Here is a 13715-nt window from a genome sequence, read left to right on the forward strand (position 1 = left end):
AGAAAAGATCAGCATCCTGAAGACGATCGACGAGACCATCCAGGGAGATCAGAAGCCGTTCCGGTGACACTGAAGAGAAATTGCTATATGGACATGACGAGAGATCTGCGCTCAACTTGAGAAGGAGCGACGAGAAAGGCCACAGTAAGCATTGTGGCTGGAGGCAGCAGGGGGTTGAGAAGCCGTTTAAGGCTCGTCCTCCCACTCGGGCGAGCGCTTGACCTGGGTCTCGACGACGGATCGCTTCGAGGGAGTCTTGATGGCCTTGCCGGTGGAGATCGAGGGGTAGTATCGGCAGTTGGAGCTCTTGCCAGCGGGCTGGGCACGAGGAGTGGGCTTGACACCCTGGTACCAGGTGGAGCCCGAGTAGACACCGGGCCAAGCACCCTCGGTACCGTCGCACTGCTCGAAGACATTTCGGTCGTAGTTGGCGGGCTCGTTCCACATGCAGCCCATGACATCGTAGATGTGGGGGCACCACTGGCGGTCCCAAGGACCATCACGGCAAGCACGGAAGCAGTACTCGGTGGCCGACATGAAGTTCTGCCACTCGGGAAGCTGCTCCCAGTTGCCAGTGTAGGCGCGGGTGAAGACGACACCACCGACGGGGTTACCGGAGCCAGTAGCACCGTGAGGGTCGAGCTCTCCACCCTCATCACCAGCGCGGATGTGGATCTTGGTGAAGTCACCGGTACCAGTGACCTGGACGAAGGAGGGGGTCTTGAGGAAGTGGGCGCCGTGGATGGTACCGTCGGGGATGAGACGGGTACCGTAACCGGACTTCATGCAGTAGGCGACCATGACGGCCTCAAGGTCACCGACGGTGTCCGAGTTCTTGGTGTTAGGGGGACCCCAGAGACAGAAGTCCTTGACCGAGTTGATGTAGACGTTCTGGCACTTGGCGGTGGGGCTGGAAGCGCCGTAACGCTGCTGGCAGTCGTTGTAGCCGGTCTGACCGCCCTTGGCGTCGGTCTTGGCGGGCATGTGAGCAGGGTCGTAGCCAGCGGTGACACCGAGGACACCGGCCACGAGGGCGACAAAGACAGACTTGGCGAACATGTTGGGAATGTAAAAGAATGTATGGGATCTCGTCGAGAACGTTGGGAGAGGGGAAGAAGGGGATATAGTTGCTTGAGGGGAGATGGTGGTGGTGGTGGTGGTGGTGGTGATGAGAGGAAGCAACCGAAGGGGGAAGGTGAAGGTCGAGGGAAGTGGGTCGAGAGGTTGGACAGGCTTCGTGTTTTTGAAGGAATCGAGGTCCGTCTGCGCGTACGAGGGAGAACAGCTGTGCTCAAGCGCGAGTTCCCGCTCATGTGACAGGCGAGAGAGGGAGAAAAGGGGGGGGACTCAAAGGGGTTCAGCGCATCTGCGGTCGCCTGTGGGTGGGAAAGGGGGGTCACAGCGACGATGCCGCTCAGCAAGCGTGAATGGGACAGGTAACTTAACTTGAGACGAGCAGCAGTGGCAACGGGACAGGGCGGGGAGACATGGTTCAGCATTTCAAGTTGGACAACAACAACATCTGGCATGCACCAGCGCCGGACAAGTTTCAGTCACAGCCCAGACCAACACACTAAAACCCACAAGCCCTGAGCTAGACGACGGGGTTCCAGAGCAGAGGATCTGAGCCAGCTGCAAGGCAAATCCCCACCTGCTAAGCGAGAAAGGATCGGCAATCCCGGATTAGACTCGCCAAGTGCCCACTCCTGGTTGGGAATTTTCAAATTTGAGTTGGGCGCGCAGTTCTTCAGCTTGATGAGGAGAAAGAAAAAGAAAAACAGCGCATCCACCTCATGCAATGCAGTCTGCAGCACAGGAGGCGATGTGCTGGCCTGCTGCTGTTCGGTGGCTGGCAAGCAGGCGAGCGTGTTTCGAAGGCACTGTGCAGATCCGACACCGAAGCAGCCACTTTGTTTTTGCTCCGTTTCATCTTTCAAGCTTGGCTCATCTGGTTCCTCTCCCCACATGAAGAGAACAGTGACAGTAAGCTGCTCTGTGCGAGCGCCACCTACTGTGATCTCGCAATTCCGAGCACCTTTGTCCGAAGGATCAGAATGCAGCGGATGCCAAGCCTGTGCGTGTGCTTCACCGCAGGTCTCTGCGGCTCTCGACTGCCGCCCTCCCGTGCCCCTCGGTTGCACCGGGTTGCTGACCGAAGGTGGGCAGGCGAGGCAAAGCCTCTGTCAGCAAGGTAATCAATGCAGTCACCTCGCTCGGCCCAGCTGCTCGATGCAATGCAATGGTAAAGAGCGAATTGTGATCTCATAAGGAGAGAATGCAGAGGTGACAGCGCACCAAAAAGCAAACGTCGATCATCCCGGCTGTCGAACTCGGCGAGAGCTTGAGAAAAGCTTCTTCTTTGGAAGCGTGTCATCCGAGCGGCCGTCTTCAACTTGACCAGTCGCTTGACCGTCCGGCAAGGATCGACCAAGCGCAGACGGCCACTTTCTGCCTCCGCTTGCTTGCTGAGTTTGGGCCTTGTCTCTCACGCAGTTCCCCTCTTTCTGCTCATCGAATGCATTCGGACGGTACCACACGCTCGTGCCGCCGGCTGGAACCCCACAGCTGGTGTCGCTTGATGACGACGAACGGTTTGAAAATGTGTTGGGCAAAGATCACAGCTGCACATGTCGCTCAGGGGTGCCGGCGCCGTCGATGTTGACCGTGATGCAGTGTTGCCCCCACTTTACGGTTCGCGATGTGGTGCATCAGGTCGGCAAGCCATGCCGGCGTCTCGCAAAGACTTCATGATCCACAAGGGGGAGGTACTTGCTTGCCATGCAGCAAGACATCCTCGCTGTCGTGCCAACGCATCGAAGGCATCATCGATCGGCGATCTGCCTCGGGGGCCTCGTATCTTTTTGCGACCCCAATTTACAGACCACCTTTTTGTCTTCCCTTCCTACTGCCTATTTTTTTGTGAGCGCCAAAACGCCCAGCCAGCTTGGATTTTGCCTCTTAGCTGCAAACTCACTCGGCATAACACTTTCGATTTTCCTGGAGCCTGGTCATCCTCGAGCACGCCATCGATGGAATGAAGCTCCCCGCCCACAATCACTGCGACTCGCACCTCAGCCAAGTCCAACTCAAAGACATCACAACCCAAGAGCTACCACTTGAACAAAGGGGAACAGTTCACGAGAGGCTTTCACTGGCCCGATCAGATGATCGGCGCTGTCAAGCGAAAAGTCGGCTCAAACGGTCAAAGAAGAGGAGATTTCTCGGGTCGATGCTGAGCGGCAAGCGAAATCTTTGGTACAGAACGCGCACTGCCAGACCCTGTCGTCGTGCTTCTCTCTCTCTTGTCGCGCCTTGGCCAAACTTTGGCTGGATCGTCGCGGCCAAAAAGTGAGTAGCCGATGACAGCCCGGAATTAGCAGAAGCAAAAAAGTCTGCCTCTTGCGTGCTCGAGGGTCCAAAATTCGCCGTTGCTGCTCCTCAGCATATGAAATGCCAACGTCCCCGCCGACTTGTCCGAGATCACAACGTGTCGGTGGATGCTACGTCAGCCTCATCCCAGACCCAGAGCCTTTCCATCCTGCAACCACCATCAAGCCGTTCAGTCGCTTCTTTCTTCTTTCCCAGATCTTCTCGAGCAAACATGACAGTCCCGGCTACCAACGGCGCCTCGTCCAACGGCAACGGCCACGTCGATGACCACGCTTCAGCTGCCGGCTTCTCCACCAAGGCCATCCACGTCGGCTCCGAGCCAAACGCAGCCACCGGCGCTGTCATCCCACCCATCAGCTTGAGCTCCACCTTCGCCCAGGATGGCATCGGCAACCACAAGGGCTACGAATACTCTCGCTCAGGCAACCCCAACCGAGACTCGTTCGAGCGTGCACTCGCTGCTCTCGAAGGTGGTAGCCGCGGTCTGGCTTTCTCGTCTGGATCCGCCGTCACTGCTACCGTGCTCAACTCGATGCCGTCCGGCTCGCACATCGTCTCGGTCAACGACGTCTACGGCGGCACCTACCGCTACTTCACCAAGGTGGCCACCGTCTCGCAAGGCATCCAGACCACCTTTGTCGAGATGGACGGCGCTGAGGCCGACGTAAGCGAGCGCGTCAATGCTGCCATCCGCAAGGAGACCTCGCTCGTCTGGATCGAGACCCCCACCAACCCCACCCTTCGCGTCGTCGACATCCCCCTTATCGTCAAGCTCGTCCGAAACCACCCCAACGCAAGCAAGGACATCAAGATTGTCGTTGACAACACCTTCATGAGCCCTTGGTTCCAAAACCCTCTCGCTCACGGTGCCGACCTGGTGATGCACAGTGTCACCAAGTACCTCAACGGCCACAGTGACGTTGTCATGGGCGCGGCGGTGCTCAACGATGAGGCATGGGCGGATCGCCTGGCTTTCTTGCAGAACAGCATCGGTGCCATTCCATCCCCCTTCGACTGCTGGCTCGCTCTTCGTGGTCTCAAGACGCTCGCGCTTCGCATGAAGGCACACGGCGAGTCTGCCCTCGCCATTGCTCAGTTCCTCGAGGCTCATCCTTCCGTCGAGACCGTCATCTACCCCGGTCTTCCTTCCCACCCCGGTCACCAGGTGGCACGACGACAGATCACCAAGCGTGCTGCTGCTGCGGGCCCCACGGGCGAGAACGGCGCTTTCGCGTACGGCGGCATGATCTCGTTCCGCATCAAGTCGGACCCTGCCGACGACGGACCGGCCGACAAGCTGCTCTCCAACCTCAACGTCTTTACGCTTGCCGAGTCGCTCGGAGGCGTAGAGAGCTTGATCGAGCTGCCCTCCAAGATGACCCACGGCTCGGTAGCGCTCGAGGACAGGATCAAGATTGGTATCGGCCACAACCTCATCCGCGTCAGTGTGGGTATTGAGGAGACGGCCGACCTCATCAAGGATCTCGAGCGAGGCATCAAGGCTGCCGGTCTCTGAAGGGTTCACCTTCTTCGTTGAGCACGTGGTCTAACCACTGCGGTCCCAGTTTCAGTCTTCCATAGAGCTCGACCTTAGATCTCTGGCAAGTGCCTGCTTACGGGCTTCCCTCACGTTTGCTCGCTCGTTCTCTATTCTCGCTAGATGGGCGCTACTCTGTACTCTACTTTCCTCTCCGCATCACAGGCTTTGTCACACCAACCCGCTTCCCGCAAACGGCGACTGCACATGTCGAGCTCTATTTGTCGAACCGAACTTGACCCATCTTGAACGAAGAAGACGCTTCAGCGCCAGGCGGCCAAATTTAGGCGCGCTGCGGTGACATCACACCGAAGCTTTTTTTTGCCTTCCCCGCCTCCACTCTCGAAAATTTTCCTGGCTGCTCAGCGGCAGATTACTCAACCCTTCGCATCCAAACTTCCCTCGAGCAGAGGCTGGTCCTATATACTTCTTGACCCCACGCTGGTCGACATCTCCTCAACCTCCTCTTCGCAGCCATCCCAATCACGTATTACTCGCGTCCCATAGCCATCTCTGTCATCATCACAACCGCATCAGCAGCGTACTGAAGAAGTGAATACGACAATGCAACGATCCTTTTCGACCACCGCAGCTCGAGCTTGCCGACTGGGTGATGAACGAGTGGGCTCACGCTTCCCCCGTCTCGCCTCCAAGCCTGCAACCAAGTTCACCGCTTCACCGATCGCATCGTCCTCCCACCATACAATCCAACCCTCCAGCAGCTCCGAGATGCACACTTCGCGCCGCAGCGTTTCGGAAGCCTTCGGTCTGCTTGCCGGCTCCACTGCCTCATCGCGAACGGGACTTCGCACGCGTCACGCCTCGACGTGGACCCACTCCTCGCGATCCTTCACCACCACCAGCCCCACCCGCGATCTCAAGGAGGATGCGAAGAACAAGCTGGTCGAAGAAGGCAAGAAGTTCGCCAAGGACAAAGTCAACGAGCGGCTCGGAGCAGACGAAACCAAGCAGCAGGCCAAGAACCTCTCTTCCTCGACAAGCAAGATTCTGTTTGCGGGTCTGGCAGTGGCTGGCGCGGCATACCTTCTCATGGGCGGCAACGTTCATGCTGAAGAAGCTCGTCGTCCGACAGACTCCGCTTCAGGACCCAAGTATTCGAAAGACCAAGTCACGCTGTTGTGTCTCGTCGGTCCGAGCCTCTCAGGAAAGACAACGCAGGCGAAACGACTGGTGAAACGGTTCGACAAGGAGCTGGACGACATCGTTTCCCCAAAATCGCTCGATGAGCTCGAATCCATTCTCGCCACCCGTGCAAAGGGGGAGAAACGAACTTCGTTGGTTGTGGATAACTTCCCCACGACTCTCGAGGACGCTCAGCGCATCGAAAGGGAGTTGGTCCCCATCTTCTGCTTCTCCTTCTACGACTTGCCCCTCAAAGACTTCGAAAAGCGTCTGGCTAAGGATGATAAGGAGAAGAAGCAAAAGGTCGAACAGTTCAAGAAGTACACAAAGAGCCTCGAGCCGCTGGTCAAGAAGTACAGGGACCAGGGAAACATCTACGAGATCAGCGCGGATTGGGAGAGCGCCGACGAGGTGTGGGAGCAGGTCGAGGCCAAGACCGAGCAGATTCTGGAACTGAGAGAGATGGGAGAATTGTGAGTTTGGACAAGAATTGGTTACGGTATCGCACTGGTCAGCATAAATTTGTTCTCATTAAGCATCGTCAGCATCATCATGAATGTCACTTGCAGAATTGTCCGTTTGCATTGTCGTGTCTGTGTGTCGAGCATCACGCTATGTGTGTGGCGGTAGTGACGTGTGCTTGTCTTCGTCTGCCTCCTCCTTAGCCTCGTCGCCCACTCCGTCTTCATCATCGTCTCCCTCATCGTCATCCTCCATCTCTGCGAGCAACGCCGGCAACCGCCCTGGCTCTGCTCCTTCAAAGAGCCACGCGTGGCTGCCCATCAACCTTTCCGGCTCCGCCTGCTCGACCTTGGCCTCTGCCTCCACCAACTCCTTCGCTTTCCCCACCGCATGGTCGAGCAGCTCGACCTTCTCCTTGACCTCGACAGCCGCTGGTGTTCCCACCACATCCTGACTCGGCTGTACAGATGGCAGATGCCAGCCGAGTTTGCGACAGAGATACTGGACGATGCGATCGCAGTCGCCGAGCAGCATGATGTCGGTGGCCAAATGCAGCACGGGAGTCTTGTTGATAAGTATGACGGGTGTCGAATGTGGGATGTGACCTAGGATCTCTGAGACCGGGGCAACCTTGAGCGAGGTGCCCATGACGATGAGCAGATCGACGTGCTCACGATCTGCGAGCAGGGCGTGGTCGAACTTGTCCTCGAGCTTTTCGCCAAAGAACGTAATGTCCGGCTTGAGAATCCCGAATCCGGGCAGCTGCGTTTCATCCGTCTCATCCTCGTCCGAGTCGTCGGTGGGTCTCCAGCTCTTGCCGTTGCCCAGTTTGCGTTTCTTCTTACTGGGCTTCTTTGCCTCGTCCACCTTCCTCTGCTCGCACCTCGGACACTTGGGTACCCGCTGCGCAAAGATGTCTGCCGCAATACCACTCCCCTTGCAGGTATACCCACAGGAAGGATCGGTACAGCTCGCAGAGGCAAAGCTTCCATGACACTGCAACACCTTCTCGATACCCGCGATCTGCTCCAGCGTGTCGATGTTCTGGCTGTAATTCCTCAGCAGTTGCCCCCTGTCCTCGAGGAGCTTGATGAAGCGGTGCGCCGAGCTGGGCACGAAGTTGCTGGGAAAGATCCGGTGTGCGAACGAGTAGAACATGGACGGGTTGGAGAGAAAGTATTGCTTATCGAACATGTCTTGTGGATCGTCGAGTTCGTATTTGCCCTCAGACTGGAGGGTTGAATAGATGCCGTCCTTGGAACGAAAGTCCGGGATGCCGCACGAAACGGAGATGCCGGCGCCGGAGAGGACCATGATGCGTCTGCGCGTGCTCAGCAGCTGGAGAGCGTCGTCGACTGTGTTGTACTGCGGCAGCTTCTCGCGTCGACGCAGGATGCGGGCGAGAGCCGTCTTAAGGATCGGTAGGAGGATGTCGAGGGGGACGTCCGAGTCGCGGATCGAGCGTGGGAGGAAGACTCCCAGCGCGAGTAGAAGATGCTTGATGCGGATCGGTGATGGATCCGGGACGACGTAGCGGGAGAGAAACGAGACGATGCCGCGCTGCTTGAGGTCCTTGACCATGAGTGAGATCGTTTCGGGTGGGAAGGAGTCGGCAGCGGCGTCGAGGAGTCGATCGATCTCGGTGTCCGATTCGGATTCGCACTCGGCCATCTCTTCGAGCGCAGAGAGCTCTTCCGAGTCCATGCTTTGATATGAGACCTGCGCGGCCGGTTGTGCTTCGGTTGGCGCTGACGGACCTGCGTCGCCGTTGGTGCCTGCTTGAGCCATGGTCGGCATGGCTGCTGACGGCGATGATGATGAAGAAGCTAGGGTCCCGTCATGGCCGCCTGTGCTGCCGCCCCTGCCAGCAGATGTGGAAGCTGGGATGCTGTCGCTCTGCATCTCGCCGTCTTGTTGGCAACAGCAGCTATGGCTCTATCGCAGTCCCAGATTTGCGCGAAGCTGAGTCGGGATGGAGCATTGGCTGACAGGCGCAGGATGCTTGGCGTCTGATTCCGGCCAAAAGAAGGCTTGCTTGCTTCCCTTTTAAAAATAAAAAATGTAAAATAAGAAAAACGCGTGTCGCGCTTTTGGGTTTTGGCTCTCTCTCAGACCGGCGCTTTTTGGGCGTGAGTGAGTCAGTCTCGCTACTGCACGCCGCCCTTTGCCTCTCTCTCTTATTTGGCTCAACTGCTGCACTTTGGCTGGGATCGACAATACAGCCTTTGCTTGCTTGCTGCTGCTGCATTTGCCGTCGTGCGTCGGGCGTGTCGTTTTGGACTTCCGCCGCGGTTGTCCTTCCTTCTCTTTCATCCTCTCCCTGCTGCTCCTTCGCTATCACCATCATCTACGCCGTTCCTATCTCCATCAACATACCCGCTGGCCATCGAGTACCTGCTATTCCATCAAACTTCCGCCAGCAGTTCGCACTTACTAACACCACCTAGCATTCACTGCCAAAACAGCAAGCATACGACTGCACCCGCTGGCGCTCATCGGACGCATCAGCGACTCGCTCAGATACCCTCGAAGCTCTTCTCATCTCATAAGTACAGCTGAAGCCCACAATGACGAGTCTGCAGCAATCTCCCGTCGGCGAGGGCAGCGGCAGCAGCCGCGACCGCACCGACATGATGAGCAAGCGGCTCTCCGTCTCAGGCGCCGGCAACCGCAACACCAATCGATACTCTGTCACCGCCCTCTATTCTATGGCCGCAGAACAAGACGTCGAAGTCGAAGATGATCTCGCTCGCGCTCAGAAGCGTCTTAGAGAGCTCAAGGGTCGCATCTCGGCACAGTCCAAAAAGAACTTTGTCCTCGAACGAGACGTACGCTATCTCGACAGCCGTATCGCTTTGCTCATTGCCAACCGTATGGCCCTCGACGAACAGAACGAAGTCGCATCGACACTCGAAGAGACTGATTCATCCACCGTAGGAACCTCGTTGGACGACCGCAAAATGCAGCAGTACGGCAATTTCTTCTTCCTCCTCCAATCCGAACCAAGGCATATTGCCGCGCTTTGTCGACTCGTGAGCCTGGCAGAGATCGACACGCTCTTGCAGACCGTCATGTTCACCCTCTACGGTAATCAGTACGAGTCCAGAGAAGAGCATTTGCTGCTCACCATGTTCCAGTCCGTCCTCTCCGCCCAATTCGAGACTGCCACCGAGTTTGGCTCGCTCCTCCGCGCCAACACGCCCGTATCGCGCATGATGACCACCTATACCCGTCGAGGTCCCGGTCAGTCCTACCTCAAAAGCGTTCTGGCAGAGCGGATCAACAGCCTCATCGAGCACAAAGACCTCAACCTTGAAATCAATCCGCTCAAAGTCTACGAGCAGATGACCAACCAGATCGAAGAGGATACCGGCAGCCTCCCGCCCAATCTCCCACGTGGTGTGCCCGCCGAGGTTGCCTCGGAGAATGCCGATGTGCAGGCCATCATCGCGCCCAGGCTGACCATGCTCATGGAGATCGCCAACAGCTTCCTCCAGACTATCATCAACTCGATCGAGGAAGTGCCCTACGGTATTCGTTGGATTTGCAAGCAGATTCGCAGTCTCACCAAGCGCAAGTACCCCGACGCCACCGATCTGGCCATCTGCTCGCTCATCGGAGGCTTCTTCTTCCTGCGCTTCATCAACCCAGCCATCGTCACACCGCAGGCGTACATGCTCGTCGATGGTCCTCCCGCCAAGCATCCGCGCCGTACCCTCACGCTCATCGCAAAGATGCTCCAAAACCTTGCCAACAAGCCATCTTATGCCAAGGAGCAGTACATGATGTCGCTCGAACCTTTCGTCGAGAACAACAAGACCCGCATGAACGCCTTCCTCAACGCCCTCTGCGACGTCGGCGACTTTTACGAGACGCTCGAGATGGACCAGTACATGGCGCTGTCCAAGAAGGACCTCCAGATCCAGATCACGCTCAATGAGCTGTACAACACGCACTCGCTCGTCGCACAGCACCTCGACATCCTCGCGCCCAACGACAAGCACCACCTCCGCATCCTCATCGACGAACTCGGAGGCTCGCCGGGTCAGGTCCCACGCAAGGAGAACCGCACGCTGGACTTGCCGCTCTTCTCGCGTTGGGAGACGCCCATTCAGGATCTCACCACCGCCTTCATGTCCGAGAACAACGTGACGCAGAACGACATCTTGTACATGGAGACCAAGTCGATCTTCGTTCAGCTTCTCCGTTCCATTCCCACCCTCGCAGAGAAGCGACCCATCAACCTGCCGCAGATCGCAGAGCGAGCTGCGACGACCAAGGATGCCACACTGGTGCGCAAGGGCATCAAGGTCAAGGAGATGCTGCGCGAGCTCGAGGAGCTCAAGGTGGTCGACCGACGAGACGGCTACAGTCTCATGACGGATGAAGTCGCCACCGAGCTCACTCATCTCGGCAACATGCGCGAAAAGGTGATGCAGGAGATGGGAAGCCTCGAGTCGGTCTATAAGACCATCTGCGAGCACAACAATTACATGCGCAGTCAGCTCGACACGTACAAGAGCTACCTCCAGAACGTGCGCATGACGAGCGGCAGCGCTAAGGACAAGAGTGCGGGCGGAGTTGGCGTCATCTCGGTCGGTGGCAAAGAGAAGAAGGCGCCCAAAACGCAGGCGTTAGGCCCTTACCGCTTCACCCACGCCCAGATGGAAAAGGACGGCATCATCGTCGAAAGCAACGTGCCCGACAACCGTCGTGCCAATATCTACTTCAACATCACCTCGCCCTCTCCCGGTACGTTTATCATCGCGCTGCACTACAAGGGCCGAGAGAAGGCGATCCTCGAGATGGATCTTAAGCTGGACGACCTGCTCGAAAAGCAGAAGGACGACGTCCAGCTGCTCGATCTGGAATACGTCCAGCTCAACGTCTCCAAGATCCTCCAGCTGCTCAACAAGACGTTCACCAAGCGTCGTTGATGAGCCCGCCGGAAAATCGTACGACTCTTTAAGACGTCGGTATATATACCCATTCTTGCTCTGTTTGATAGATGATCGCCACATGCCGGATCTTGTGTTTTTGTCATCTGTAGTACCCTTTTCTGTTCCGCGTCTCTCCTTTAGGGCTTGCCTGTACTTTCGTTATCGAGGAAGGAATCCTAATCACTTCCAAGCATGCTGACGTCCTCGATCACTGTCCAAACGACGAGAAAGTGTGACAAACATTGCATCTCTCGATTGATCTGGTATTTGCGAGAATCGCACTACGAAGGAATGCCTAACAGTCGGGGCTGCGCCATCACTCTGTCTTGACGGCAGTCAGCGCGTCCGCATCCACCCCTTCCTCACCCTTCTCCGCCACTACCGCATCCTCACCACTCCCCCCTACCCCCGCTTCCACCCCCTTGCCCGTCTGCAGCGCAGCCGCAATCCTCTGCTTAGCAATCCTCAGCTCGGCATTCACCCGCTCCAACTGCTTGCGCATCTCCAAACTCGTCGTCACAGCGCCCATGAGGTTCTCCCACTTCTCGACGTTCTTGGCTGTGGGGAAGATGAGTCTTGGTCCCACGGGCGGTTCACTTTCGGCCAACACCTGCGTTGTGCGGAGGACGAGGTTGGGCCGCGGCGCGAGCATGCGGCTGGAACGAAGGTAGGCGCCGTGACCCGAGGAGGGGTTGGATGGGTTGGTGGTGGTAGGTGGGAGGGTGGAGGCTGTGCCGACGAGGTGTGCGTATGGTGGACGGGTGGAACCGATCGCACTGGCGGCGGTCGTTGCGCTGGTGCCTGGTAGGACGGCTGCACCCGTAATCGCACCTGTGTTATCGACCGTAGCGCTCGCACTCGACGCGAACCGCACAATGCACTGCATCTCATCAAACTGCGCCTGTCGCATCTCGGCCCTTTGCTTCGAAGTCAACGTCGCACTGGGTCTCGTCGTCGCTGGTGCATCCTCCGCACCCGGCGTCCCTTCCTCTGCGACCTGCAACTTCCGCTTCTTACTCGCCCCCGCCCTCCCCTTCGCAGCATCATCCTCCCCTACCGAGCTGGCGATCCCCGCTCCAGCCGCAGCAACAGCATGCGGGCTCGAACTGGGCAGACTCTCCCAGCCACCCAACAACCTCAGCAGCTCCTCGCGCTCGCTTGCGTACTTCGCCTCGTTCTGCTCGATCCGCCGGATCTCCACGTACAGCGCTTCTTCTTCGGCCAACTGCTCCGGTGTTCGGGTGTACAGCCGAGCCACCGCCTTCTTGCGCTCCACCTCGCGCTGCTTGTCGAAGGCATAGGTGCTGAGCAGCAGCTGGCGGGTTTCGACGTCGTCTGTGGAAATGCGCGAGCGGATGAGTCGTCGACAGATCGCATAGTATCGCGCTTTGAGATCTTCCATCGACCTTTCTTTTGCTGGTTGCACCGCAGATAGTGCGGGACCTTGGGCGGCCGCCCAATCGTACCGGTCGTGGATGACGACAAAGCGCAAATCGTACGCAGCGCACAGCTCCATTAGGTAATCCGTCTCTTCTTTCGTCCAATCATCGTCTCGCAGCTGCTGGATGTATTCGTCGTTCGAATACGTATACACCCCGGATGTCGTGTTGAACTCGGCGTAGCTATACTTGGTTTCCACCTCTTCTTTCCCCTCAGGCGCCCAGTGGTGGAGGAGCAGACCGTGGTTGATCTCGGGTGTGTCGTCGTCGATGGTGGTGTCGTCGCGGGCGGAATTGAGGAAAGGCACCCAGCGCCAGGATCGGGTGGGTTGAGCACGACGCTTGAATTTGGGTTTGAACATGCCACCCATGCCGACGCCGGGTTTGCCGGCGTCGAGACCGTGTGCCATGGCGAGCGTGGGTGCGTTGTCGCCGAGAAGGGCGAAAAGCTCACGAGTCATGCCATCGTATTTGGGCTTTTGTCGAGAGGTCGACGGGTGCGGGTTGGATTTGCGGTTGCGTGACGAGGATGCCTGTGCGGAGGAAGATGGGCGCGAACCGGATCGCTCGGGGAGCGAGAGGATGTCTCGCACGTCGTTCGAGGTCATCTTGGTACGAGCGAGGCGAGGGTGCCGACCAAGTGCGTGTGATTTGAGAGATGGTGTTGGTGATGATGTGGTCGTAAGCTGCAGGAGGTTCGCGTTAACCCTGGATTGGCATCGTCTTTCTTTAGTCAAGAAGGTATCGGCCGATTTCTTTGTTGCGGAGGCATGGTTCGATCTCACAATCAAGGAATTTCCCCGC

General features: G+C 57.6%; 6 protein-coding genes across 6 annotated transcripts; 3 read left to right on the forward strand and 3 right to left on the reverse strand.

Moving 5' to 3' along the window:
* Positions 1-186: 186 nt before the first annotated feature.
* Positions 187-1059, reverse strand: PSEUBRA_000516 (uncharacterized protein; the record flags this gene model as incomplete). Its single annotated transcript, XM_016436114.1, has 1 exon — positions 187-1059. One exon carries the CDS (start codon positions 1057-1059, stop codon positions 187-189), a length of 873 nt encoding a protein of 290 aa, XP_016295095.1.
* A 2542-nt stretch (positions 1060-3601) lies between these two features.
* Positions 3602-4906, forward strand: PSEUBRA_000517 (Cys/Met metabolism, pyridoxal phosphate-dependent enzyme; the record flags this gene model as incomplete). The annotated part of the gene is made up of 1 exon (XM_016436106.1): positions 3602-4906. The coding sequence occupies one exon, from the start codon at positions 3602-3604 to the stop codon at positions 4904-4906; it is 1305 nt and encodes a 434-aa protein (XP_016295096.1).
* A 750-nt stretch (positions 4907-5656) lies between these two features.
* Positions 5657-6547, forward strand: PSEUBRA_000518 (P-loop containing nucleoside triphosphate hydrolase; the record flags this gene model as incomplete). The annotated part of the gene is made up of 1 exon (XM_016436108.1): positions 5657-6547. The coding sequence occupies one exon, from the start codon at positions 5657-5659 to the stop codon at positions 6545-6547; it is 891 nt and encodes a 296-aa protein (XP_016295097.1).
* Positions 6548-6682: 135 nt separating this feature from the next.
* Positions 6683-8329, reverse strand: PSEUBRA_000519 (Sirtuin family; the record flags this gene model as incomplete). The annotated part of the gene is made up of 1 exon (XM_016436115.1): positions 6683-8329. One exon carries the CDS (start codon positions 8327-8329, stop codon positions 6683-6685), a length of 1647 nt encoding a protein of 548 aa, XP_016295098.1.
* Positions 8330-9099: 770 nt separating this feature from the next.
* Positions 9100-11469, forward strand: PSEUBRA_000520 (RasGAP protein, C-terminal; the record flags this gene model as incomplete). The annotated part of the gene is made up of 1 exon (XM_016436100.1): positions 9100-11469. The coding sequence occupies one exon, from the start codon at positions 9100-9102 to the stop codon at positions 11467-11469; it is 2370 nt and encodes a 789-aa protein (XP_016295099.1).
* Positions 11470-11788: 319 nt separating this feature from the next.
* On the reverse strand, positions 11789-13519 carry PSEUBRA_000521 (SWR1-complex protein 4/DNA methyltransferase 1-associated protein 1; the record flags this gene model as incomplete). Its single annotated transcript, XM_016436109.1, has 1 exon — positions 11789-13519. The coding sequence occupies one exon, from the start codon at positions 13517-13519 to the stop codon at positions 11789-11791; it is 1731 nt and encodes a 576-aa protein (XP_016295100.1).
* Between the last annotated feature and the right edge of the window lie 196 nt (positions 13520-13715).

Source organism: Kalmanozyma brasiliensis (genome assembly GCF_000497045.1).
Source record: "Kalmanozyma brasiliensis GHG001 unplaced genomic scaffold PSEUBRA_SCAF1, whole genome shotgun sequence".
NCBI classification, from domain to species: Eukaryota; Fungi; Basidiomycota; class Ustilaginomycetes; order Ustilaginales; genus Kalmanozyma; species Kalmanozyma brasiliensis.